Raw genomic sequence first — 26,430 nt, forward strand, 5'->3', positions numbered from 1 at the left:
GAGCCATTTTTTCCTAGCTACAATATAGGACCTTGCTCTTTAAGACTTTTGGTCTGGACCTCCTGGGCACCTGAATGTGCCCAAGAGGAGACTCAGGGGTCAGACAGAGCTCCTGAGGGTCTGGTCAGTGGTGCTGTCACAAGCACCCAAGGGGAAGCAATGGACGCAGGGCACCTCCAAAGAGGGACCATCAACAACCTTCCCTGGCACCTGCTGTGGTGATGGGAGGAGGCGGCACTGGAGAATAGGGCCGGCGGCCCTTCTCCAACCTGCGCCTCTTTCCCTTCTAAGTCAGGCTCTAGGGGAGGTGCAGCCGGCTCCTGCGGTGCTCCTGGACCACACGACTCCCAAAATGGCCCCGAGGTTCTGCAAACCAGGCCTCTGTCTGTCTTCTCCCCAAGAGGCCATGGCCACAAGTGCCACAGGGTGAGGAGGGAGCTGATGTCAGTGTCAGATGAGGCCTGGGCCCTGACCTTGGAGAGAGAGGGCGGCCCAGGAAGTCTGGCTCAGGCCAGAAGATGCTGTCCTCCCAACTGACACAGAGATCAGGTCTTGAGGACATGGTGACCTTGAATCACATTCAGTTTCAGACTCTCTGGCTGCAAGAAAATCTTATCTTTAAAGGTTTTGAAATCTGCTTTCCTCAAGCCTAGGGAAACATTTATGGAGAACAGTCGGTGTGCCGGGGACTGTACATGGGGCTGAGGAGATGGTGAAGGTGAATAAAATACAACCTGTTGGTACTTCCCTGGTGGTCCAGTGATTAAGACTCTGCACTTTCAGTGCAGGGGCCCAGGTTCCATCCCTGGTAGGGGAACTAAGATCCCACATGCCGCATTGCACAGTCAAAAAAAAAATTAAGAAAAAACCCTAATGAATAAATACAGCTTGTTTATGTGGGGGAAACAGACTGGTGAACAAGTGATAGGGAAGCAGCCTGAAGGGGCCCCCAACTCAGCCTGGGGGAGCGGTCCGGGGAGCCTCCTAGAAATGACCACCAAGCCAAGTCTTAGGGGATTAACAGAAGTGGGGTGCAAGATGGGAACAAGAGTGAAGAAGAGGGGATCCTGTGGCAGGAACAGGACAGAGGGGACTGTCACAGGGAGGGCAGAGCACTCGGGAAATTGCCAGGGGGACTGAGGTGGGACCAGTGGCCAAGGGCCTGGTGAGCCAGGTTAAGGAATTCACTTCTATCCCGAGGCTGGTGCAAGAGCCATTGGAGGGTTTGACGCCGAGGAGTCACGTAGCCTGATACCCACTTTCGATGGTCCATTCTGAAGAAATGCCCTGGAGGGAGCACTGGAAGGACACTGCTGAGTGGCTGGATGCAGGTATGAGGGACGAGAAGCCAGGGATGCTCTCGTGGGTCTGGGTTTCCCCAGGTCTCCACCTCCACTCTCCCCTCCCTGACCTCAGGGCTGTGGGGTTTGGAGACCATCAAACTTCTGATGATGTTTGAAGTCAAGTGTGGGAAAGTGGCCCTGGGAAGTGTTCCCAAGGTAACAAAGGCCAGCTTATCCTAGATCAACCAGAGAATTTCCATGGGGCTTCCCTGGTGGCGCAGTGGTTGAGAGTCCGCCTGCCGATGCAGGGGACGCGGGTTCGTGCCCCGGTCCGGGAAGATCCCACGTGCCACGGAGTGGCTGGGACCGTGAGCCATGGCCGCTGAGCCTGCGCGTCCGGAGCCTGTGCTCCGCAATGGGAGAGGCCACAACAGTGAGACGCCCGCGTACCGCAAAAAAAAAAAAAAAAAAAAAAAAAAGAATTTCCATGGATGGTAGCGGGGCCCAGGAGCAGCAGGAGGAAGGGAGGTGCAGGTGTGCCCAGAAAGGCGTGACTAAAAGGAGTGCGCAGGACAGAACCTCCTTTGGACCCCCTTCCCAACATCTGGAAGCCCTCCAGCCCTGCTGCCTGCCAGCCCCATGCCCTTAGAGGCTGCTGCAGGGGTATCCCCGCTGCCGAGGGGCCCGGCCCCACACAGTCTGCTCGGTCTGTTCCTCCAAGGAATTCAATTCTAGCAGCAATTTCATCTCCTCCTCTGCCCAGCACCCAGGGCTGACCCCTGAGCCCCACCTGCTCTCCCAGTTAGGGCTGGGGGAGGGGAGGAGACTCCGGCTGACCAGCCAGTTTGATGATAGATTGTTCCATCAGGATCTGGCTCAGGAAGGAGGCTCTTGGCTTGGCCGCTGCCTCGGGAAAATCCCTTCTTCGATGCCTCACTTTGTCCACCTATCAAATAGGCAGATTCAGTATCTTTATCAACCCTCCTGGCCCTATGCTAAAAAAGAGGCTTGGTACGTTTTGTTTTTTTCTTGGGTGAACGCTTATCTTCAAAGTGCAGCGCTTTTATTAGAGACACAGGAAAACAAGAGCAGTAGCGACTGATTGCCTTAATTACAACAGCTGAGAAGAGTCTGGCGGGGAGACAGGACCTGGGGGCCTGGGCTGCGTATTTCCCAAAGCTCCAAGGGTTCCTAATCCTCCCCAGGAGGCTGGGACCTCAACTCTCCTACACTCTCTGGGGTGCACCCAAGTCAGAAAATACAAAAAAGCCTAAATGGCATTTACTAAATCACAAAGGTGGATTATAGCAACCTGGGAAAGGGCTATTGCCATGCTGCTGGTGGCGGGACTCAAGTTCTTGATAGAAAGTGATGGCCAGGGGAGTCATTCCTTCTGACAGCTCACATTGGAGGAGGAGAGCGAAGAGGGGCAGGCAGGCTGTGGGGAGACCAGGCCTTCCTGATGGCAGCTTCCGGGAGGCCAAGACACCCCCCAGCACAGCTGCTGAGCTCAGATGAGTCACATGGGAAGGGTGAGGGGTGGGTACGGCCTGCGTTTAGCTTTTCAGCACAGTCAGAGCGGGGAGGGGTCAGGGGCCTTCCCCCGCGACTGAGGTTGGGCTCCAGGGGTCAGTGCTGGTCCTGGACTGCACCCCCTGCCCTGGACTTGAGGAACTAGGGCACCCCAGCCCATTCCCCACTGCAGCCGTGACCCTCATCTCTGAGTCACCCTTTGATGAGGTTCCAATTCCTGTCTGCACCCCGTTATTAACTGGGCTCTTCCTTCCACAACTGTGTACTCTTATCCCCCGGCTCTGAGCAAACTGTGGGGGCAGCAGTGGGAAGCGTGGGCACTCTGCCGCAGGCCCAGCCGTGACTTACACTTAAATCACTTCCCTACTGCAGACTCCCGTGAGCAGCCAAAGACCCCTGTGCCCCTCACACACCCCGCGGACCAGGGCTGAGCGGGGGTGGGGGGGGCGCAGGGACAGGCCCAGCCTCTCCCTCCAGGGCTCCCATGGGGCCTGCTGTGGAAACTCACAAACTTCTAATACTTCTTTGAACACACGTAACGCATGCTTGTTGCACACACATTAGGAAGCACAGATGAGCAGAAGAGAATTAAAAATTGCCCGTGATTCCACCCGGAGGTGATCATTGTTTTATGCCTTCACTCCGTGTATTCAGCCATTTGTCATCAGCTGTTCGCACTTGTTAGTGCGCTGCGAGCACCGTTCAGGGCAGAAGAGCCACCCCACATCATCTTCTTTAATGACAGCCCAGTGTGTGAGGTGGCCATTTCACCAATTTTTTCACGGTAGTGCCATCGGGGCTGCTTCCTGTATCATGAATAACGTTGCCAGGACCATCTTCCATCCATTTAGCAATATTTTCCCCGACTGCTCAGCTACAGGCACCCTCTGGGTACTGGGCTTACAGCCACTGACAAAACAGAGGCCTGTGCAGACACATCTCTGGGCATATTCTTTTTTGTTTTTTGTTTTAACATCTTTATTGGAGTAGAACTGCTTTACAATGGTGTGTCAGTTTCTGCTTTATAACAAAGTGCATCAGCTATACATGTACATATAACCCCATATGTCCTCCCTCTTGCGTCTCCCTCCCACCCTCCCTATCCCACCCCTCCAGGTGGGCACAAAGCACTGAGCTGAGCTCCCTGTGCCATGCGGCTGCTTCCCACTAGCTATCGATTTCATATTTGGCAGTGTCTATATGTCCAGGCCACTCTCTCACTTCATCTCTGGGTATATTCCTGATAGTTCTTTCAGCTGATGACTGGATGGGACATTGCTGGGCACAGCTTTGCTGGGATTCACTCTCCCAAAGGATTGTGCCCGTCTCAGTGGCCCTTCAGAGAGCCGCTCTGGACAAAGCCCTGTGGCCTCTGTGCTCCAGAATGACCTGGCATGGGCGCAGGCATGACCCTAGGAAACAGAGCAGGCCCCAGCGGAGTCTGGCCGCACTCCGGGCCAGACTTTCACGGGGTGGTTGTTTTCCCAGGCCCCAGATTTGGCGGCTGCGTCTGGGCGCAGGATGTAATAGTTGAAATTGGGCCATCCTAGATAACCCAGAGGTGCTGAGGTGCCTTCCCCACCCAGCTCCGGAGGCAGCCCTCCCAGAAGCATCTAGGTAGGGGAGAGGGCGCCCAGGCTCCCACCCCAGGCCGCTGGGAGCGGGTCCGGACCAGGCCCTGCCCCCCACCCCACAAACCCCACCCCCAGCCCAGGCCTCCGCCCCTGCCCCGGCCGCGCTCCGGCGGGTGCCCAGGTAGCCCAAACCTGTCGGGCCGGTTTCGAGAGCAGCGGGACGGAGGCTGGTGAAGGATGCACGGCCAGCCCCGTGCGCGGCCCGCACTCTCGGCCGCCTGAGCCCCGTCCGCCCGGCCCGCAGCCCACCGGCCGACCCCATGGTGCGTGCGCCCGGCCTCCTGGCGGCCCTGCTGGGCCTGGGGCTGGCCCTGGCCCTGGCCCTGCGGCGGGTGGGCGCGGCGGACTGCGGGGCCCTCGGTCCGGCGGAGCGCCTGGCGTTCGCCCCGGCGGCCAAGACCCGCTGGCTGGCCCCTCGCGTCCGCGCGCCGGGGCCCCTGGACCCCCTCTACGGCACCGTGCGCCGCTTCCTCTCCATGGTGCAGCTCAACCCCTTCCCCGCCGGTGAGTGCGTCCCTCCCCCGGGCGGGCCTCGGCGGGTATTGGGTCCCCACTCTGCACCCTAATCTCCTCTCCACCGAGGGGCGCACCCACCGTCGGCAGGCACTTGGAGGGCAGGGTCCCCAGCACTCCCCAGCCCCATCTTTCTCCCCAGAAGGCCCGGGCACCCAGGGCATCACCTTCCTGTGTGACCTTGGCAAGCCCCTTTCCCTCTCTGAGCCGCGGTTTCTCTGTCCTAAGGTAGAGGAAGTTACAGGCAAAGTTCTCCAGCAGCGGGTTGAGCTTTTTCTCTGGGTCTGGTGGCGCCGTGCTGGCTGTGAGGACCAGGATGGGCAGCAGGACAGCTCCCAGCCCGTCGCCTGCCTCTTAGGGGAAGGGCTGCTGCTAGGCCAGGCCCCTTCTCTGCTTTTAACCGGGCTGCCGGCTTCCCCGCTGCAGGGCCTACCTGGGGGGCGCAGGAGGAGGGGGGAGCCAGGCCTCCCTGCAGACACAGCCTCCTGTAGCCCGGCTGAGGCACGAGGGCTCCGGGCTGTGGTGACACTGCCTTCTCCGAGGGTGCCGAGGTGGTGGGAGGACACCCTTCGGAGAGCCCACCTTTGCCTGGCAGCGGGGGTGGACGCAGGGGCAGGGCAGTCACTGCCCCCAGACCCAGCTTGACTCTTTTCCTAGAGCTGATAAAGGCCTTGCTGAATGAGCCATCCTCCGTGAAGGCGGATGAGGTGAGCGGCCGGGGGGGCGCTGCCGGGGGAAGGCGTTCAGCGGTGAGCACGAGGGACCGGAGAAGGGGAAGGGCCTCGTCGGCTCAGCCCACTTGCTGGGTGTGCCCCAGGGTGGGGTTTCTGGCATCCCTTCCCCTTTTCCGTGAGCACTGCAGTCCGCGGACCTGATTTCTAACCACGGCTCTGCCCTTCAGCGGCTGTGGGGTTTGCAGGGAGCCCTAGCCTCTCTGGACTTCAGTGTCCTTTGTTTGTAGGATGGTAACACGGTGCCCCTCACAAGAGTTAAAGGAGATGCGAGATGTGTGCATAGTGCCCCCGCCGCCCCGCCCCCGAGTGTGCCTCCCTCCCCTTGGGTTTCCCTCTAGAGTCAGGCGGGAGAGGGCTGGGATGGCAGGATCAGGACAGCCCCTCATGCCTTGCTGCCCTGCCCAGGTGGTGCAGTATGAGGCAGGCTACGTGGTGTGTGCCGTGATCACCGGCCTCTACCTCCTGGTGGTACCCGCCGCTGGGCTCTGCTTTTGTTGCTGCCGCTGCCGCCGGCCCTGTGGTGGCCGAGTGAAGATGGAGCACAAGACGATGGCCTGCGAGCGAGGCACCCTCATGGCCTTCCTGCTGCTGACCACCCTCGTACTGCTGTGAGGGGCGCCCAGGTCAGGCGGGAGGCGTGGGCCGAGTTCCAAGGTGTCCACAGGCATCCAGCCAGCCCCTTGCTCTTCCCCCATCCTTGCAGGATCGGCGTGGTCACTGCCTTTGTCACCAACCAGCGCACGCATGAGCAGATGGGCCCCAGTGCCAAGGCCCTGCCGGAGACTCTGCTCAGCCTCCGGGGCCTGGTCTCCGATGTCCCCCAGGTGAGTGCCAAGTAACCCCGCACGTGCCCCCATGAGCGCCAGCCATGGGCGGGACAGAGCAGGGTAGGTCCTGCAAATTCGTGCGTAGCCTGCGCATTAGAGAGGGTGCCCCTTCCAGCACGCACCTGACTGCCCCCTGCTGGAGAGTCCCTGTAATCCATGACGGCACCCATGGTATTCTCAGGACAGACGCCCAGTTGTGGCGGGTAGTGGGGGAATAAGGGCTGGGGAAGGGCCAGGAGCCGGGGTGTCCGGGGACAGGAAGGAGCAGCCTCGCGGCCCTGTGTTTGCCTAGGAGCTGCAGGCCGTGGCACAGCAGTTTTCCCTTCCTCAGGAGCAAGTCTTGGAGGAACTGAATGGTGAGGATTCCAGCTCAGGCCTGCCTTGGGGAGGCCTCTCATCCCCTCATCCCAGGCTCCACCTGGGAACACCCTCGCAGAGGCGGGGATAGGGTCCAGCTGGGGAGCACGGCGGCCACTCTGCCGCAAGACCACCCTCCGGAACCCAGGGGAGGAGGATGGTAGGGTGGGGGGGCCCCTAGTCTCCTGGGGGCCAGCCCTGCAGACTGCCCTGCGCTCTCCAGGTGTCCACAGGAGCATTGGGAACACGATCCACACGCAGCTCCGGAGCACCGTGTATGAGGTCCTGGCCTCTGTGCTCAGCCTGGGCCAGGGTGAGTGTCGCTGGGGGGCAGGCCCTGCCCTCGCCCAGCCCTGCATTTCTTACACTGTCCGCGGTCCCGCCCCTGACTTTCTCACGGCTTTATCCTAGGATCCCTTGTGGCACCTTTGCCCACTCCTGGCTTAACGTGCCCCAGGGCAGTTTCCATTATAACTACAGAGATTAAGGACCACCGGTCCCCTGGGTTTGGGAGGGAAAGATGTTCTGCCTCCTGCAAGGTCTCCAAGGATGCTGTAGCAGTGGAGACCACTCAGTCCAAATGTGGGTCTCGCAGCCCTGCAGGTCTCCGTGGACCACCTCCGAGCCCTGAACGCCACCTCCGTGGAACTTCAGGAGGGGCAGCGGGCCCTGGCGCCGGCTGTCCAGGGGCACCGGGAGCGCCTCCTGGCCCTGCTGCAGGAGCCCAGCTGCCGGGGCTGTGCAGAGGCCCTGGACAGAGCCCACGCCTTGGAGCTGGGAGCTGACTTCAGCCAGGTGCAGGCCCAGGCCTGAGGCCCCTTGGGGTGAAAGGGGCTGCTCTGCCCGCTGCCCCAGGAATCCCTGGGCAGCCTCTGTTCCGGCTGTTTCCTGAAGCGGACTCCTGATCCCTCTCCCTGGGCTGCCCCTGCCCTCTCCACGCACCCAGAGTTAACGATGGTCATCCTGGCAGTGGAGTGAGAGCTTCCCTGGGCCACGCGCTGTGCCGTGAGCCTCGTGTGACTTTGCTTCTTGAGTTCTCACTGCCACCCAGGGCCTTCGAGGCTGTGCTGGTCCCCATCTTGCACACGAGGACACAGTATTCAGAGGCCTCTGCCCCCATCCTTCCCCAAGGACCCCTCCCAGGCCTCTCTGTGGACTTTGTCATAAGAAGCCCCTCAAACCATTTCAGGTGCCCTCTGTGGATGAAGCCCTGCATCGGCTGAAAGGCGTCCCAGAGGCCAGCTTCTCCAGCATGGTCCAGGAGGTGAGTGCCCGCCCCAGTCTACCCGATGGTCCAGGAGGTGAGTGCCCGCCCCAGTCTACCCGATGGTCCAGGAGGTGAGTGCCTGCCCCAGTCTACCCGACTTCTTCGCAACCTGGCTGGGAACTCAAATGTGAGGGGCCTCAGTTTTTCTCTTTTGGGGTGGGAACCCAGTTGAACCTAAGACTTGGGTCACATCAGGGCCTCGCCTACCCCGTGGCGCCCTAGGCTGGAGGCTCGCGATGCTGGTCCTTGTGTGCACGGGGTCTGGTGGAGGAGGCAGGCCTGGAGCTCAGAAGGAAGAGCTAGGACCCTCAGGGGCTGGGGTCTGGGGATGGCCAAGGAGCGAGCACACAAGCTGAGCCCCAGACGACAGGCGGGCTCTCCTGGGTGGAGACGGGCTGTGGGAAAAGGTGCAGCATGAGTCAGCGCCTGTGACCCAGGGCCTGGAAAATGCCGGGGTTGGGGAAACGGTGAGTCAGTCGTGCTGGGTAACTAGAGCAGAGTGTTCCAGGAGGAGGGAAATAGGGCCTGAAGCTGGAAGAATAGACTGGAGCTGGACTTCAGGGAAATAGCCCTGGTGGTCCTGTGCAGAGTGGCTGGGAGAGATGAGAGGATGGCTAGGAGTCTACTGCAACAGTCTAAGCAAGAGGGGCAGGGACAGAAAGGAGCAATGTTTGGGGGAATTGAGTCAGGCCAGGCTGAGGGAGGGGAGAAGAAGGCACTGACTTAGCAAAGGGAAGCCTGTGTCCTGATTTCCTGGTCTGGGAGCACTGAGGGGGGATGCTCTCCCACTGGACCTGGCATGCAGGGGTCCCCCAAGCTAGGACACCCAGGCGGACAGCAGGAGGCACAGCTGCATTTGCTTCCGGCAGGAGAACAGTACCTTCAACGCCCTCCCGGCTCTGGCTACCTTGCAGACGGCCGACGTGATCAGAGGTGAGGCCCCGCCCAGGGGCCAGGCTGGCTGCCTAGGATGCCCCCCAACCCAGCCCTACCGACGAGGCTTGTTGAGAGAGGAGTGGGGTAGTGGGGTGGGGAAGGTGAAGGCTGTCCTCTTGGCTGGACCTGGACAGAGAGTGAACCATCTCTGTGCATCCCAGATGTCTTCCTGTCCAGCCATCTCCTCCCTGGGCCCCTGGGGGTCTTCCCCATCCCATAAGCCCCTGCTGCTTTGGGCAGAGCTGAAGAAGGTGGTGGCCCAGCAGCCTAGAGAGCTAAGGACACTGGTCGAAGCGTTCCCAGGCTGGGAGGCGGCTTCTCGCTGGAGCCAAGCACTGGAGGAGATGGAACAGTGCAGCCGCCCCTACCTGAAGGAAGTGCAGAGATATGAGAAATACAGGTGCCTGGGAACCCGTGGGCGTGGGTGGAATGGGCAGCTCAGCTTCTCAGCCACCCTGGAACCAACTTCCAGCCCTCATCAACCCTCCTTATACTAAGTCTCCGCCTCCATTTAAGCCAAGCCCCCTCTCTCGTTGGGCCTCCGTGTCCCCACCTTTGCTGTGTGCCCTGGGGATCTGAGCCTGGGGACCCTGTGGGAAGTCACACTTCTAAAGCCTCAGCCTTGGGGTAGTGGCCCCACCCAGCCACTAGGTCCTCCACCAGCCCCTCCTGTGCCCACTACTGCCCTTTCCGTGACGTCCCACCTTCTCTGTGGCAGGTGGATGGTGGGCTGCCTGCTGTGTTCTGTGGTCCTGCTTGTGGTGGTCTGTAACCTGCTGGGCCTCAACCTGGGCATCTGGGGGCTCTGTAACAGGGAAGACCCCAGCCACTCGGAAGCCAAGGGCAAGGCTGGAGCCCGCTTCCTCATGGTGTAAGAAGGGCTGGGGAGAGGGGGAGGGTCTCTCCCCCTGCCCCCGGGCTGGCACATTCCTCTCATGCCCATGAACAGCTTCTGGTGTAGCTGCAGGAGCGAGTCCTGGGGATCAAGAGACTGAGCTGTGGTCTGGCTCTGGGCTGACTTGCTGGGTGGCCCTGGGCAAATTATAACCCACCTGGGCCTCAGTTTGTATAAAAGGGTTGGCCTAGAGCAGGAATGCAAATAAGAAGCACTTCCCCTTCCCACACCAGTGGCAAATTTAATAATTAATGGGCACCTTTTCTCTCTGAGCCCAGATACAGCCTCAGAATCCTGCTTAACCCAGTGTCCAGGCAGCACTACCATTAGGAGGTGGCACCAGAGGTAGAATCTGTTTGCCAGCCCTGAACTAGATAGTCTCTAAGGCCAGGGCTGCCACATTCAGTTGTGCAGGAGGGTCACTGTATAAAGGTGCCTGGCCAAAGGGGTGAGTGAAATCCAGCCCATGTTTCACTCTCCAAGCCTCAAATCCTGGCATGGGGCCACGCCTGTCTCACAAAGAAGCCTTGGTCAGTGGCACAGGTCCTACTCAGATGCTGTAGGTTGCTGCCTCTGCTGGTGGGTCGTGGCTGGCCATGCCAGGTGGCCCCGTTGAGGCTGAGCTCTGGAGCTGGTCACCTCCATGTGTCCTCGGCCCAGAGGCCAGCAGCCCTGGCTCTTTGAGCAGAACAGCTGTGCTCTCCTCTAGGCTGCCAGGGCCAGCCAGGGCAGCAGCAGTAGAGTGGGGATGGGGGAGGATGAGGTGGGGCCGGTGAGCAGTTCTGAGTCCTCTCTCCTGCCCCGGGGCTGACTCACTGACCATGCTGGCCCCGGGATGGAGATGGGGATGGAGCGCACGGTCCAGGGCATCCTCCCTCCTGTCTCAAGCCTGTCCCTCCGCCTTCCCCAGGGGTGTGGGCTTCAGCTTCCTCTTCGCTGCGCCCCTCATCCTCCTTGTCTTCGCCACCTTCCTGCTGGGCGGCAACGTGCAGACCCTGGTGTGCCGGAGCTGGGAGAGCGGGGAGCTCTATGAGGTGGGCCTGCCCCGCTCTGGGGCCCAGAGGGACGAGGAGAGAGCTGTGGGCAGAGCAGGAGGTTTAGAAGGAAGTAGGAGCCCGAGGGGTTAGATGGGAGAGAGAGACAGGAGGAATGATGGAGACGGCCAAGGAAAGAGATGGAAAACCACCAGTGAGAGAAAAGAGCCAGTGAGTCCCCGGAAGGCTGCCCAGGCCCCAGGCAGGGACCTCGAAGGATGGCCCCAGACCTGAGGCCCTCTGCCCTCCTAACACTGAGTCTTGGAATTGGGGATCCTTGTTCCCTGTTGCACTGAGCAGGTGAGCCGAGATGCTGGCCTGGGTCTTCTGCTGAAGACAGGCCGGCCACCCTCCTGGAGAGTCACGGGGAGGGTCCCTGCCAGGATCTAGGGCCCTGGAGTGATCTGAGTTAGAGGCAGGTGTGGGCTGGAGTCCCAGGGTTGTGGTCTCTGCTGTGCCAGGGCAACGTGGGACTAGGCCCTGGGAAGCTGGGTGGCCTTGCCCCCCCACTTCCCACTCCAGGCCCGTTCCTCTGTGTCCCATCCCCAGTTTGCAGACACTCCGGGGAGCTTGCCGTCATCCATGAACTTGTCCCAACTTCTTGGCCTGAAGAAGAACCTCAGCGTCCTCCTGGCCTATCAGTGAGCGGGGAGTCTGGGCTGGGGGCCGGGGTGTGAGGAGGGGCTGAGGCGGGCATCCCATTAGGATGACGTCAGCCCCCACCTGCCCGCCCTCCTCTCACCTCTGATGCCTGTCATTCCTCCGCAGGCAGTGCAAGCAAGGGGCTGCGCTCTGGACGGTCCTGCAGCTCAATGACTCCTATGACCTGGAGAAGCACCTGGATATCAGCGAGGTGAGAGAACCTTCTGGAACACTCTGGGGACCCTTCCTGCAGATCCCCCCCCTTCTGGTCTTGCCTTGCTGGAGGGACCATCTCCTTGAACCCGAGAAGTCTACAAGAGCAGTTGAGGCGCCTCAGGGGCAGAGGACCCGGGTGCAAGCTCAGGACCTGGCCCAGGGCTAGAGCCCAGGGCAGCTTCCAGAGCGTATGGGTGAGTGCGCGAATGCCTGGAGGCTCTGACCGGCTTTGAGCACTGCGCTCCCGGAAAAGCTGAACACAGGTGAGGTTGAGGCCGGACAGGGCGGTGACAGTGAGTGAGAGGACTAGGGTGTGTGTCCTGACTAAGGACAGGCGTCGGTTTGGATGCTGCAGTGGGAGCGGGGAGGTTGGTGAGGGAGTGTGACAGTGAAAACGATGGTGACGAAGTTGGGTACCACGGGAGGAGGGCTCCCCACAGCCTGTTCCCTAACCATTGGACTTTGTCAGAACTTGCTATGTAGAACTGGAGAGATTTACTCACCCTGGCAAGAGACAGTTCTAGAACAAAGAAAAGGAAGTGCTCCTTCATGAGAGGAGACGTACTTTGAGAACGTGGTTCTCCTAAGGGTGCACAGAAGCTGTAAAACACCCCCTCCTTTCCTCTCTTCACGCCTAAATGAGGTGGGAGGAGAGCTGCCTTGGCTCCCAGGGTCCGCCAGGAGCCCTTCCCAAGCATATCCTGGGAAAACCACATTTCTCCCACCTGCTTCTCCCCCCACCCCTCCTAAACTGCTAACTCCTGATTCTGCCTTGTCTCCAGAAACCTTCCAACTCCTCTTGAACCCACCACCTGCACCTAGTCCGCAGGCTAGCATAGCCAAGTGGTCCAGATTTCAGTCCCAACTCCACGCCTTAAACTATAACCTGGGGCAGTTTCCTTAATGCCATAGCCGTCTCCTCTTTCAGCGTCTCTAATCAGAAGAGAGGTCCACTGAGCCGGCACTGCCCTGGTGCAAGGCCACAGGGTGAAGGCTGGCCACAGAGGGCTGCAGCAGGGGGCCTGAGCAGAGGAGGCCCTGTGCTCTGCTGGCTGAAAGGGGAGGGCTCTCAGCCCTGGTCCAGGGAAGGGAGGGGTCCAGGTCACAGAAGAGTCTGGACAGATAGGGCTTCAGGTCCAGAGGGAGTGGGCAGTCCTTGGGGGCCATCTGGCAACAAACCAAATGTGACCTTAGGAGAACTTGTCCTCGAAGGAGATAATAGTGAGCTGATGATGCAGAGATAATTAAGACAAGGTGTGCTTTCCCGGGCACCACGAGGACTCTGCCCGCCTTGAGACATCTCCTTTACCTGTGTGTCACTGGTGCCTGAAATGCTGCTCCAAGACCCCTGCCTCTGGAGGATGGGTCTTTTCTCCCCCTGGGGAAGGCAGTGTGAGGGATGGCGAGAGGTGAGCTGAGCTGGGCTCCGTACTCTGAGGCTCCGCCCTGTCTTCAGCCTGTCACCTGTGAAACACTGGGGCTGAATTTCATGCCCTTTAAATCTCTCCCAGCAATGGTTGGAAAATGTCAAGTCCCTTTTTTTTTTTTTTTTTTTTTTTTTTTTGCGGTACGCGGGCCTCTCACTGTTGTGGCCTCTCCCATTGTGGAGCACAGGCTCCGGACGCGCAGGCTCAGCGGCCATGGCTCACGGGCCCAGCCGCTCTGCGGCATGTGGGATCTTCCCAGACCGGGGCACGAACCCGTGTCCCCTGCATCGGCAGGCGGACTCTCAACCACTGCGCCACCAGGGAAGCCCTCGAGTCCCTTTTTATTTTTATTTATTTATTTTTTAATTTTTTAAACACCTTTATTGGGGTATAATTACTTTACAATGGTGTGTTAGTTTCTGCTTTATAACAAAGTGAATCAGTTATACATATACATATGTTCCCATATCTCTTCCCTCTTGCATTTCCCTCCCTCCCACCCTCCAGGCTCGAGTCCCTTTTGAAACTGTGCTCTGTCTTAGAAATGTGATTGGGTCTATTCACTCATTCATTCATTCACTCATTTTTACACATTCGACAAATTTGTACAGCCCCACCACGTAGGAGCCTCTGCTCTAGACGCTGAGGGTTTGGTAGAGTGGGCAGAGGAGGTGCGGTTCTCATGGAGCTGATGGCAGTAAACTAGTACCCAGATAAGTAAACAGCACACAGGTGCTGTGAAGACCTTAACACAAGGTGACGTGATAAAGATGGGCTGGGGAAGCTCTTTTTCTTCTCTGTGGCCTGGGAAGGTCTGTGCTGCTGTCCAGTAGCCAGATAGGCGCTGGAGGAGAGCTGGGTCTCGGTGGGGGTAAGGTGGAGTTGGGGATGGGTGGGGAGCAGAGGCCTGCTGGGAGCCTGTCTGGGGCTGGGAGTGTCCACGGTAGGGGCCCTGGATATCCAGAAGGAGGGCCCTGAGGGCCTGCTGACCCCTCACTTAGGATAGCAGCTGTGGGGTCCTGGCTCACCCACAGAGCACGGCTCCACCCTGCTCCCTCCCTCCCAGTACACTGCCAAGCTGCAGCAGGAGTTGCATAAGCTCAAAGTGGATGTGAAGAATCTGGACCTGCTGAGCCCAGCCGCCCGCCAGGACCTGGAGGCGCTGCAAGGCAGTGGGATCGAGAGCATCCACTACCCAGGCTTCCTTGTTGAGGTCAGCAGTGGGCGCCTCAGGCCAGACCACGGCAGAGCAGAGGGGCCCGCAGAGGAGCTGAGGGGTCAGGGAGCTGTCTCACCTTGTCTTGGCCCTCCACCGTCCCTGGACCCCTCCCCCTCCACATGTCCCTGGGGCCTCTTCTGCCGGGGGTGTCTCCAGACCATATGTCCCAGCTGCCAGCACCTGGGCTGGGCGAGAATGAATGCGCCTCCACCCAACAGCGTGTGTTGCTGTCCGTGGTCCTGAACCCACTGCTGTGGCGAATGCTGGTGGGACGTCACCTCTCCGTTGGGTTACACCAGAGGGCGCCTCATTGTTTTTTCTTTCCTAATGGAAAGTGTCTCATACGTTTCACAATTTCAGGTCAAACCCACTGTGACTGATGTGTCACAATAGACTCAGCTGGTGTGGGTGCTTTTGCAAAGACTGGGAATTCTGGGGCTGGGGGAGCCGGGGCTCATCCCCTCTTGGCCTCTCCTGTCCGTCTCCAGATTCAGAAGCCTGTGGTGAACATCAGCGTGGAGAAGCTGGCCCAGGAGCTGGAGGGACTGGCCCAGACCCAAGTGAGAAGGGAGCAGAAACCCCACTTGGCAGGCTAGAGCCAGGGGCCGGGGAGGGGGGACGGGGTGGGAGTGCCTGGATTTGGGAGGGGACTGAGGGCCCCTGTCACCGAGGGCTGAGACTCTGGACCCCCGGCTGGGGTGAAGGGTTCTATAGCATCAGATGCTACATCTGACATCGCACAGCAGGGCAAGCATCGCTAGGTGCACACCGCTTGTGGAATCTGCTGGGACAGATGCTGTGAGGACAGCTCGATGGATCAGATATCATGACAGTTGCCTCTAGAAGCTTAAAATGTACTGGGAAAAGTAGCACTTTGTATTTATAAATATAGAGTTTAAAAAGTTCTCTTCAAGACATCTCATAGACACCCCTCCCCTACCCCCCACGATGCGCAGAGCAAGCTAGGGCCGGACCTGGAACTTGGGCTCAGGCCCCCAAACCCAGATCTGGCCAAGGAACTTAAGGAGGCCTCAGTTTTCTGCCTCTGAGGCCAACCTCTGATTCCAGCACTTTCCACACCCCTCCAGTATGTCTGGTCGAACGGTTTGGTGAAGGATGTGTCATCAAAGCCTGTCTCGGCCCAGGCAGAGTGCCATTCTGATATGTCTCCCCTCAGGACAATACTGTGCTGGGGCAGCAGCTGCAGAAGGAGGCCCAGGGGCTCAGAAACCTCCATCAGGAGAAGCTCCTCCTCCAGCAGAGGCTTGTGGTAAGTCTGGAGGCTCAGGGAGTCCGGGACCTGGAGAGGAGATGCAGGCAGGGGGCAAGGAGGAGGAGAGGGATGCTGGGAACCCTCCCTCCTACCAGTTCCTTCCCCTGACCAGCCCTGATCTCTTTTTCACAGGCTAAGCTCAACCTCAGTGTCCATGCCCTGGCATCCTCTGCCCCACTTCTCCAGGTGGCTGCTGGGGATGGATGGGGTGGGGGGGGAGCAGGTGGGCAGCAGAGGGAGCAAGAACGTGCGGGCCCAGCTGGCTGGGGACCTCACCTGCTCTACCCAGGCCCACTGGAAGTTGAGGGTGGGGTGGGAAGATCCTTGAGGACCGCCATGTGTGTCCTCTGTCCTTAGGGCCTAACACCGCCCACCCCAAGGTGAGTATGTTGTGTGTCGTACGTTGAGTTAATGAATGGATGAGTGAATGAGTGGCTGTTCCCTGACCGAGCCCCTCTCCTCTCCCCCAGCTGGAGACCTCAGATGTCCTGGACAGAGTCACTCACCTGAAAGGAGAGCTGCCTACCTGGGCCACCCGTATCCTGAAGAATGTGAGTGGGAGGATGGGGCAGGGCTGGGGGGTGGCTTCAGAGTCAGACGTGAGTTGAAGGGTTAAGGCTCGCAGGGCTCCCACCCCAGGATTCTCCAGCCCTGCCCCCTCACCATGGCTCCCAGGAAAGCCAGCTTGGCCTGTCCTGATGGTGCCAGGCATGGGGGGCAGGGGTGCTGGCCCTGGGACTCCGACCAGCCCAGGGCTCCTCTCTTCCCTGCAGGAAAGTGAGTGTTTCCTGACCCGGGAGATGGGCTACTTCTCCCAGTACGTGGCCTGGGTGAGAGAGGAGGTGAGTGTGGGCTCAGACCCTCCTGGCCTCAGGCAAGCTTCCAGCGGTACCAGCTGTTCGACCTCCTCTGCCCCCTGAGAGCCCCTGGGGGTGCCCTAGGCCTTCAGGATTGAACCCAAACTCCCAAACCTGGCATCTGGCTGGCTGGGTTCTGCCCATCCCCCAAACTCTGCCATAGCCCTTCTCTGAGGCCTGAGCGTGGACCGGGCTGTCTACCACCCACACTGGACTGGCAGGGGTCTCGCTTAACCCTGAGTGTGTCTGTACATGCGTGTGCGAGTATGTGTGTGTGCAAGTATGTACGTGTGTGCAGTGCATTGTGTGTGTGTGCACACGTGTTGCCTCCCAGTGAGAGTGTGACTTAGAGAACCGCTCTGGGCACACAGTAGGGGCTTAACCCAGGCTGGTGAACAGGGTGGGAAAGGCAGGAGGTGAGCGATGAGCTGATGGCAGTGTGTCCTCCCTTCTCTGTGTTGCCACATCCGTGTGTCTGTGTACTGCTGTGCAGTGGCTCCCCACTGTGTCCCTGGGCCTGTCTGTGTCCCTGTCAACCTCCCTCTGAGCACCTGTGGGTCTGGGTGTGTCTGCATGTACCTGCCTCACGTTGACACCACAGGTGACTCAGCGCATCGCCACCTGCCAGCCCCTCTCCACAGCCCTGGACAATGGCCGTGTGATCCTGTGTGACGTGGTGGCTGACCCCTGGGTGAGTGCCCCCCAGCCCATCAGGGCTCGTGGACATGGAGGCCCCCACAGGAGGGGCAGCGTGAGCGGGGCCCTGCCCCGGGCCTACACCCCCGCCCTTTCCCTCAGCTCTGAGAATGCGTCCCCGTGCCCCACACTGAGTCAGCGGGGGGACTGGGGGTGCCCAGACACAGTGCACTGACCTCACCTCCTCTGTTCCAGAACGCCTTCTGGTTCTGCCTGGGCTGGTGCACGTTCTTCCTGATCCCCAGCGTCATCTTCGCTGTCAAGACCTCCAGATACTTCCATCCCATCGGGAAACGCCTCAGGTGAGGAGGCTGCCGGGCCTGTGGGGTGCAGCAGGGGCCCAGGCAGGAGCCCTTCCGGCTGCTGGGCCCGGCCCCTGCTGCACGCCATCTTGAGACCTCCAGGCAGGGGAGGCTTACGCCTAACCCTGAAGTCACACAGTCTGAGGAGCTCCAGGGCCAGAAAGTTCTTCCATGTGTCTACCCTGAATCCTTCTTGCTGCAACACATCCGCCAGACCTAACTTTTGGGCACCCTTGCTACCCCTGAAGAGCTTCTGAGGCAGGAAATTCCGGGCTCTGGGCTTGTTCCTATGTCGGGGCTGAGGGCCTGGGCCTGGGGGCCTCACTCACTCACTCCCTGTGATGCTGCAGCGCCAGCAGCTCTGAGGACACTCAGCCCTTCCACATCCCCCGTGTCACCTCCCTGAAGCTCTAGGACTGCAGTGAGTGAGTTTCCCCCTGCTTTATTCTTTGGTGCCAAGGGTGGGGCTGAGAAGGGAAGGGAAGGGTTTGGGATCTGGGGTCTCCAGGGCCCAGCAGGGCAGGAAGGTTCTGGGACTTGGCTGGGACTGATAGGCCTGAGCTCAGCTCCTCCCCTCCCTCCTCTACCCCCTCCCCTCCCCTCCCTTCCCCTCCCCTCCCCTCCCTTCCCCTCCCCTCCCCTCCCCTCCCCTCCCCTCCCCTCCCCTCCCCTCCCCCTCCCCTCCCCCTCCCCTCCCCTCCCCTCCCCTCCCCTCCCCCTCCCCTCCCCACCCCTCCCCTCCCCTCCCCCCTCCCCTCCCCTCCCCCTCCCCTCCCCCTCCCCTCCCCCCTCCCCTCCCCCTCCCCTCCCCCCTCCCCTCCCCTCCCCCTCCCCCTCCCCTGTTTGTTCTTAATCCACAACAGGGATATGGACGCAAGGTGATGCATGGGGCTGCCTGCCTTCCCTGCTGACTTTGCCTGGACCAGAGGATTTCTGTCGCTTTTGCCACCAGAGCCCAGGCTGGCATCCAGGCCTGGACTGTCCCCCAATTCCAGTTACCTGAGCCCATCTTGCTACTCCCTTTGCACCCCCTTCTGCTCACGACCCCTTCATTCATGCTCAAAAACACACTTACCTTCTGTTGAATCTCAGAGCAAACAGGTTCCTCCAGGTGTGTCTCCCTCATCCTCCTTGCTGCAATGTATTAGCTCCAGGAAGAGCCTGTTCTCCACCTAGTGGAGCCTCCTCTTCAGCCCCTTGGGCAGGACACTCTGTCCCGTCTGCCCCTCCCCCCGCCCCTGCCTCCCACGCGTCTCCAAGCTCTTTGCCCCTTTTCCTCCTCGCCTCTGACCCCCCACTTGCCCCACTTCACTCTGTCCCCTCCCCAGCCCTCACTCCCTCCCCCCAGGGAAGCCCTTTCCCCCGCTTTGTCCCCTCTTTACCTGTCCCCTTACTACCTGTCGGCCACAGGGACCCCTCCTGCCACCAAGCAGGCCAGGGGCCACCATGGCCTGGGCCTGGGCCGGCTGCAGGCTCTGCCTCGTGGCCCCTGAGCCCTCCGCTGCTCAGGGGGTGGGACCCTCCACAGACCCCGGCCTGGATGTCTGGCCCCCAGGGGGTGTGGGAGGCCCGTGTGAAGGCTGAGCCCCCGTCTGCACCTTGGGCTGGAAGTCACACTGCTGTCCCTCGCCTTAGGGAGCACTGACTCCCTAAGAAGGGACCTGGGATGTGGGCTGGAGCAGGGGCTCCCCCTCAGCTCCCCAGAAGGTAGCCTCTTCAACAGTCACCACCCAGCTTTCCAGGAGAGATCTGGTGGCCACAAGAGGATTTGGCACTGTGGCCCTTACCTCTTCTATCCTATGCCCCTGACTGGGCATCACCCCTAGTCCATCCCTGTGCCCTCCCTGCATGCTGGACCCTGAGTTCCAGAAATGGGGAGGAGGAGGGGAGAGCAGAGGTGGACAGGACGGATCCATTAAAGTGTTCTCACCTGGCTAAGTCTTGGCCTTGGATCCTTCCGCTCTCCCAGGTAGGGCCCTGGATGGGGTTGGTGCTTGGTGAGTGTTTGTGGAGAGGAGAATCCAAGGCCTCCTCTGACCACAGGCATCCAGGGGTCCCCCCAGTAATCAGCAGGTGGGGAGTGGGGCCCACACTGAGAGCAGGCAGACTTGGGTTCACACCTGGCTCTAACGTCTGGTAACCAGGGCACCTTGAACATAATCCATGGGTCGCCTAGACCTCAGTTTTTCCACCTATAAAATGGGGAAAATAGTCATAGCCGCCTCCTAGGGTTGTGAATAATGTGACAATGTGTGGAAATCCCTTGGCAGGAGCCTGGCACAAAACAAATACTCAAATGCTGCTTTTTTTTTTTTTTTTGCCATGACTGCTCTGGGCTGGGGGCAGAGCTGGGTCTGGGCAGATACAAGCGAAGAGGGAGATGGGTCCCTGTTCAAAGGAGCAAAGCCCTTCAAGATTAGAGTCTGCTGAGTTTCAGAGGGTGTCTATGTTTAGTTGCATCTTACAAACCAGCAACAAATTTGCTACTAGAAATTGGGATGGTGCCTACACAATGTATGGTCACTATGGCACGCACACTCTCAGACCAGCATCCTTGAATGTAGCACGATCGCCTCTTCCGGGCTTTTCCCAGAGGATTCTTGGCTTGCTTTTCATGTTGCCCCGTGTGGGGAACTGAAGCACCCTGCATTTTAAGAATGAGATTGATGGGATAAAAATAGAACTAGAAAATGATTAAAAAATCATTTCTAGTTCTCTATCAAAATTGCCTATCTTACCTTTTATGTATCTGAGCAAACAAGTATGGTTATTTTGAAGTTCAATAACTCCCTAATATGGAGCCTCTGTGAGTCTGTTTCCAGTGTCTGTTGTTTCTCTTGGTTTTTGTTAGTATTGTCTTGTCTCCTCACATACTTGGCAAAAATTGAGTGCCACACTTTGGTTTTCTTTCTTTTTTCCTTTTCTTTTTTTTTCGGTTTGCAGGCCTCTCACTGCTGTGGCCTCTCCCATTGCGGGGCACAGGCTCCGGACATGCAGGCTCAGCGGCCATGGCTCACGGGCCCAGCCGCTCCGCGGCATGCGGGATCCTCCCAGACCGGGGCACGAACCCGCGTCCCCTGCATCGGCAGGCGGACTCTCAACCACTGCGCCACCAGGGAAGCCCAAGTGCCACACGTTTTATATGAAAACCTGTAGAAATAATTTGAGGCACAGGATGAAATTATCTTGCTCCATGAGGATTATGTTTACCTCGGGCAGATGCCTTGGGATCCTGCAAACCAGGTTGTTTTACTTTACTTTCAGGGACTGAGATGATTTGCAGTCCCTTGGAGCACTTGTCTGTTTCTAGTTCATTCATATTCTGGGGGTGAAACCCTCTGGGGTCCCAACCCAAAGCATGAAAGATTTGCCGGGTACCCCCTGCTCTTGGTGGGCCTAGTTTTGACCTCCTTAGTCCCAGAGGCTGTTAACAGCTCTGCTCAGCACCTTTGCAGTATCTTCCGGGCTCAGCAGACCCCCTAGGGAGAACGTAACCCCAGCTGCCAGCACACATCTCTGGGTTTCCTTCTTTTCCCAGAACTTGGCCCTGTGATTTTTTTACTGCCTTGTTTGCTCCCTGATACCCCTGAATCAAACTTTAAAAAATATATTTTTTGAGCAGCTTTTCGTTGTCCTCAGTTGGGAATTTAGTCCAAATTACCTAGTCCAGCATGATCAGAAGTTAATAGTCCTAAAAAATTAACTGAGGTTCCCCCTGTGAATTGGGAAAGGCTGCCGCTCATTGAATTTAGTATCCAGAAACCTTGGCCTAGGGCATTGCACACGGACTTTTCAAAGGAGCTCAGTTCAGAGCATCACTGTGGGCTCTGGTAACCTGGGGGTGGGGTGGCACTCAGCAGGTGACGGACAGAAATAGCCACAGAGAGAAATATATTACATATTTTCCCAGTTTCAAAATGCTGGGATCCTACAATGCTCATCCTACGTTATGTGTGAAACAAAGCCCCTTCGAGGTCACAGTCTCATCTGTTCTTATGACATTCCCTGAAGCAGGTGGGGATCGTCATCCTTGTTTCACGGTTGAGCAGATGAAGCTCTGAGAAGCTCTGTGGCTGATTCAAGGTCCCATAAGTTGAAGCCCCGCCAGGCCTTGATTCAGATGCCCTGACCCTGGTGGCTCTGGAGGTTTCCTCCTGGGCACGCCGTCAGCCGCGTTCCCTGTGGGTGTGTGGGAGGGAGGCTCTGTCTCCCAGGAGATGTGATCCAAGTGTCCTTGCTGTCCCTGTAGCAGGAGGGATGACAGATTGGAGGCCCTGGGAGTTCTGCCAGCCTGGCCATCCCAGAGCAAAGGCCATAAGCAATGAGTGGCAGATTCTGCCAGAGAAATGCTACGTGGGCCAGGGTGTCAGCTCCCAGGTGGCTGGCCAGTGTAGTTCTGTCTGGCTCCAGGTGTGCAAAGGAAGGGCCATGCGGTTAGGGGCCTGCCTAGGCTCCCTGAGGGGACAAACAGAGTTTCACTTATTGAGCTCTGAGTATAAATCGGGAAGTGTGTTGAGCACACACATGTATTAGCTACGAGACAGACACTGTTATTTACCTATTTATGGTTGAGAAAACTAAAGCACAGGACTGGATGCGGGCTGAGGAGAAAGGGCACAACTTACCCCAAAGAATCAACTGATAATGGTAGCACTTTATAATTCAGGGGATACCTGAATCCTCCGGTGGTCAAGGCCAGTGTCCCTCCTACCCTCCTGGACCCAGGGCCTGTGCTCGGAGCTCCTAGTGCCCTGTCTCTCCAGACCTGAATGCAGGGACTGAACCAGGAGTCTGGTGGCCAGCCTAGGCCACACCCCAGGAATGCTGGAATGAAGCCTCTTCTCCATGGCCCCTAATCCTTCCTTGTACTTCACGGCTGTGCCGCCCCCGGAGCAGTTAGCAGTTGCCCATCTTACAAACAGCACTGCAGCACCGGGGGAGGGGAAGGCAGGGTGTGCACAGAGATGAGCCCACCCGGCCCCTGACTTCTGCCCAGCAGCAATGCACAATTTCAGCAGCCCGAGCCCTCGCCATACTGACGGTGCCCAGGAGTCAGGCTTTGGGGCTGGGGGAGAGATTTGGGGGAGGTGAGATGAGCCCAAGGGGAGGGGTGGGGGACCCTCCCTTCGCATCAAGCCAGAAGGAAGGGGCTTTAAAGAAAGGCTTCAGAGCCTTCCAGGTGTCCCCTGCAGTTTGAGAAATCCAGTGGACGGGTCCCAGCCCCACCTGTGAGGTCTAAAGCGCAAGAGACAGGCTGGCTGCTTTGCCGGCAGAGCCAGGAAGAAGGCTGCTGGGCCAGACAAGAGCCTCGTGGGAGGGAGGGTCAGCTGGAGGCTGCCTGGGGGGGTGGACAAGCCTCGGCTGTGCGGAGATGGAGCTGCCTGGAGGGCTGGGGCTCCTTGGCACCCCTGAGACCTACGTGAAGTACCCTGGTCAGGGGGAAGCTGCAGAGGTGCCCAGTGGTGGCCAGGCTCTGAGGACACATGGAGGCGCCCGCAGGAGGGAGAGGTATAGTTTCCAACTCTGCCAAACCCAGAGTGACGTTCAGGACAGCTCCAGTGGGAGGCCCCAGCCCACCTGAGCTGGGCGGAGGCCTGGGCTGTGCAGCAGGAGGCCTGGCCTTGAGCAGGGCCCGGACCCCAGCTGAGACTGTTGTGTGAGGTGTAGTGGACCGCCGTATCTCCCTACCAAGCGGCATCCCGGGTCTGCTAGGTTTCCATCCAGCCGCCGGGCGGCGGGCAGCGGAAGAGGTTTCCAGGGCCAGTGGAAGACACAAATAAGGCTGCGTTCGGTGGCTTTCCAGTTCCACAGCTGTGCCAGCTCATGGTGACACCGGAGTGCTGTGGTGTCCAGGGAAGCACTGTTTTGGGGCAACAGACGTTTCTTGAACTCCTGTGGGGAGGGGTTTCCACATGCCTGGTGAGACCCACCTCCACCCAGAGGGGGCCTTCCTCACAGGCAGGGGCTCTTGGTGGAGCAGGGGCCCAAACCCTGAAACTGTATTGAACATCTTTCTGTCTGTCTCTGTCTGTGTGTCTGCCTCTCTGTGCCCCTCAGCCAGGGGAAGGCAGAACCAGGGCCCGAAAGGGTCCGGAAGAAACATACAGACTGGGGACTCCATGGGGCCAGGTTTGGGGTACTGAGGAGGAGGGGTTTGAACCTGGGCCTGGAGTGGAGAGGATTGTGTGTAACAATTGAGGAAGGTCCGGAAGACCCCCAAGGCTTGTGGGTAGGGGTGGTGTGAGCCCCTCACCAAGATGGGATTAGAGTGAGGCCCTGAGCCAGCTCAGATGGCTTGCCACTGCCTCTTCTCAAATGCAAGCTACTCAACCTTCCTCCAGGCTTGAAATGAGCCCCTCCTTCCCCCTTCCACACTCCCGCATCCTCGGGCTCGCCACTCTGCAGTGTGAGGAAAACCACAGCTGAAGCCTATCAGGCTGGAGTTCGTGGCCGGCAAGGCAAGGTCGTTCTGGAGCCTTCCTTGATCTTTTTCGGGTCTGATGCACTGCCAAAGAATCTCCGGAAACTCCCAGACATTCTCAGGGAGAGTTAGCCGCTGCCCACGTGCCCACACCACTGTTGGCCCGCTGAGGCCCACGTGGGGAGCCCTGCTCTGGGGTGTCCTTGACCTCCACGCTCTCCTGCCCTTTCTCATCCCTGCATTCCCCACAGGCCTGTGTGGGACCAGCTGGAAGTGCTCTAGAAAAGCCCCCGAGGGTGCTGGGGGAGGAGGGAGGATGGGGGGCACAGATCATGGCGGGGCACCCCCCCATGTGTGTTTTATGAGGTGCACCCCCTTGGTGGCAGCTGAAGTGGGAGGTACCCCAGGCCCAAGGGCATGGGGGCCTGGCGGGGGCGGGCGGCTGCCCTGTTTTCTTGTAGTTGGAAGCTCATTAGCTTGTTAATTCAGAAGAAAGCATCTCTGGGTAGCAGAAGTTCAGTCCTGACGCCAAACCTGGGGGGAGGGGCCTTCTCTGGTTCCACCTCCGAGCGCCAGGCCATACCTAAGGCCGGGCCTGTCCTGGACAGCACGACTGGCAAGTGTCCAAGTTGATGTCTGGAGCGTGGGAGGTTTGGCGGGTCTTAGCCATGTGTTCGCTTAGGGGTGAAAGGAACAGGCTTTTTGCACCAGCTTTGTCACTTTCTAGCCCATGACCTTGGGCAAATCCTTTAACTTTTCTGGGTGTCACTTTCATCATCTGCAGAGATAATGGCACTTCCCTGCCAAGGCCACTGTGAGGACTCAACATGTTCAGGGAACCCCTGCTTGTTCAGAGCCAAGGTCGCCAGGTGAAAAGGCCCCCAGGCTCTCAAGGAGCTCAGCCTCTGCGCCTGACCCTGCAGCCGCCCTCACCTCTTCCAGGGCACAGCCATGGGCGGCGGAAGGGGGGCCAGGGTCTGCTGAGTTCCTGCCTGGCACGAGGCCCAGGCGGTCCTGGAAGTCCAGTGGGGCCAGACACACGGGCTGCCTCCTGTCTAGAAATAGTCGGTCCTCCCTCCATGGGCAAACAGCTCCAGACTATTTTCTTCCTCCCACGATCTGAAAGTTGGAGCTGATTGGCTGGCTCAAAAAAAAAAAAAAAACACCCAAAAACAAAAAAAGAGAAGGACGTGCAAGTGCTCTTGTGTGCCCAGAAGAGGGGGTGTCTCGGGGCTCTGTTTCCAGGGGAACCAGTGGCACAGGCTGGCTCCTTCCTCAGGGTGCAGAAAAGAGAAACTTGCCTGAGGTTTCAGGCACCTGGCTCCTGGGTGGTTTCCCTGGGGGCTGAGCAAATGCCCAGGAGTCTGCCCTCCTGAGGGGCAGCCAGGGTCCCCCCTCCCCAGGATGCTCAGGGGCCCTCACCCCTTTCCTCCACCACCACAACCCCCAGGAGGTCTGGTCAGGTCCCTCAGCTGCCCTGATGTGGTCCCAACCTGAGACACAGATGATGGGGACAGACACCAGGCTCCCTGGAGTGTATAAGGAGCTCAGGTGTGGAGAGGGCTCCCCGACGGCAAAGGCCCCGCGTGCGGTGAAAGGAGATGGGTAAGCGTGGGGCACCCGTGAAACTAGTTGAAGGACCCCTGCCTGTGACCCACGTGACGTGGCCCTGGTAGCCATCACCATCTCTGGGTGGTGAGCCCCCATCAGTGGGGCCATTGAGGGCCCAGTGCCCAGAGCGATGTCCCCGTCAGGAGGATGCTCCGGATGCCAGGGGTGCCCAGGGGTCATCTGCAGGGTGGCTGGAGGGACACCAGGGAGATCCCCCTCCACGGCCCACCTTGACTGCAATGGCCCGAGGTCATGGGGGGGGTCACTCCACCTGGTGTCCATAGGAACCAGTAGGATGAGAGAGGGGACAGCAAGGAGGGGGAGGGCTGGCCTCTGCGCGCTCCACTGCCACGCCTCCCCGTGCTGGGACAGGAACTTGTGCCGAGGCTCCCTGCCCCCAGCCCAGGCTCTCGGCAACCCCCCACCTCTCCCCGCTCCAAGGTTGGGGAGCAGAGTGTGTGCTACAGACAGACGGGGCGGGGAAGGGGGACACAGAGAGAGAGAGACCCCTGGCGACAGGCTGAGAGGGCAGGGTTAGGAGTGGTTTATACCCAGAGAATAGGACGGAAAGGCTGGGAGAGAGACGGAAAAGATGCGAGAGGGAGAGGGAGAGACACACACGGCGGGAGGTTGAGCGGGGGAGGAGACAGAGCAGAAGGGGCGGAGCTTAGGGTAGAAGCGCGCAGGGAGGGCGGGTGGACAGGGGGCGGGCGCGGAGCCGCCGGTAACAATTACGTCTGGGTCCCAGCAAAC

At 59.2% G+C, this 26,430-nt stretch overlaps 1 protein-coding gene across 1 annotated transcript; it reads left to right on the plus strand.

The window, feature by feature from the left end:
* Window positions 1-4,581: 4,581 nt before the first annotated feature.
* On the plus strand, window positions 4,582-18,059 carry PROM2 (prominin 2; the record flags this gene model as incomplete). The annotated part of the gene is made up of 23 exons (XM_082851368.1): window positions 4,582-4,954; window positions 5,621-5,670; window positions 6,103-6,305; window positions 6,401-6,521; window positions 6,817-6,880; window positions 7,105-7,194; window positions 7,477-7,676; window positions 8,071-8,145; window positions 9,018-9,081; window positions 9,325-9,484; window positions 9,803-9,955; window positions 10,890-11,013; window positions 11,563-11,654; window positions 11,782-11,866; window positions 14,365-14,511; window positions 15,006-15,077; window positions 15,695-15,787; window positions 15,923-15,976; window positions 16,261-16,341; window positions 16,564-16,632; window positions 17,249-17,338; window positions 17,539-17,645; window positions 17,996-18,059. The coding sequence occupies exons 1-23, from the start codon at window positions 4,711-4,713 to the stop codon at window positions 18,057-18,059; spliced, it is 2,502 nt and encodes an 833-aa protein (XP_082707494.1). The 5' UTR covers window positions 4,582-4,710.
* Between the last annotated feature and the right edge of the window lie 8,371 nt (window positions 18,060-26,430).

Source organism: Leucopleurus acutus, assembly GCF_964270905.1.
Source record: "Leucopleurus acutus genome assembly, chromosome: 12".
NCBI lineage: Eukaryota > Metazoa > Chordata > Mammalia > Artiodactyla > Delphinidae > Leucopleurus > Leucopleurus acutus.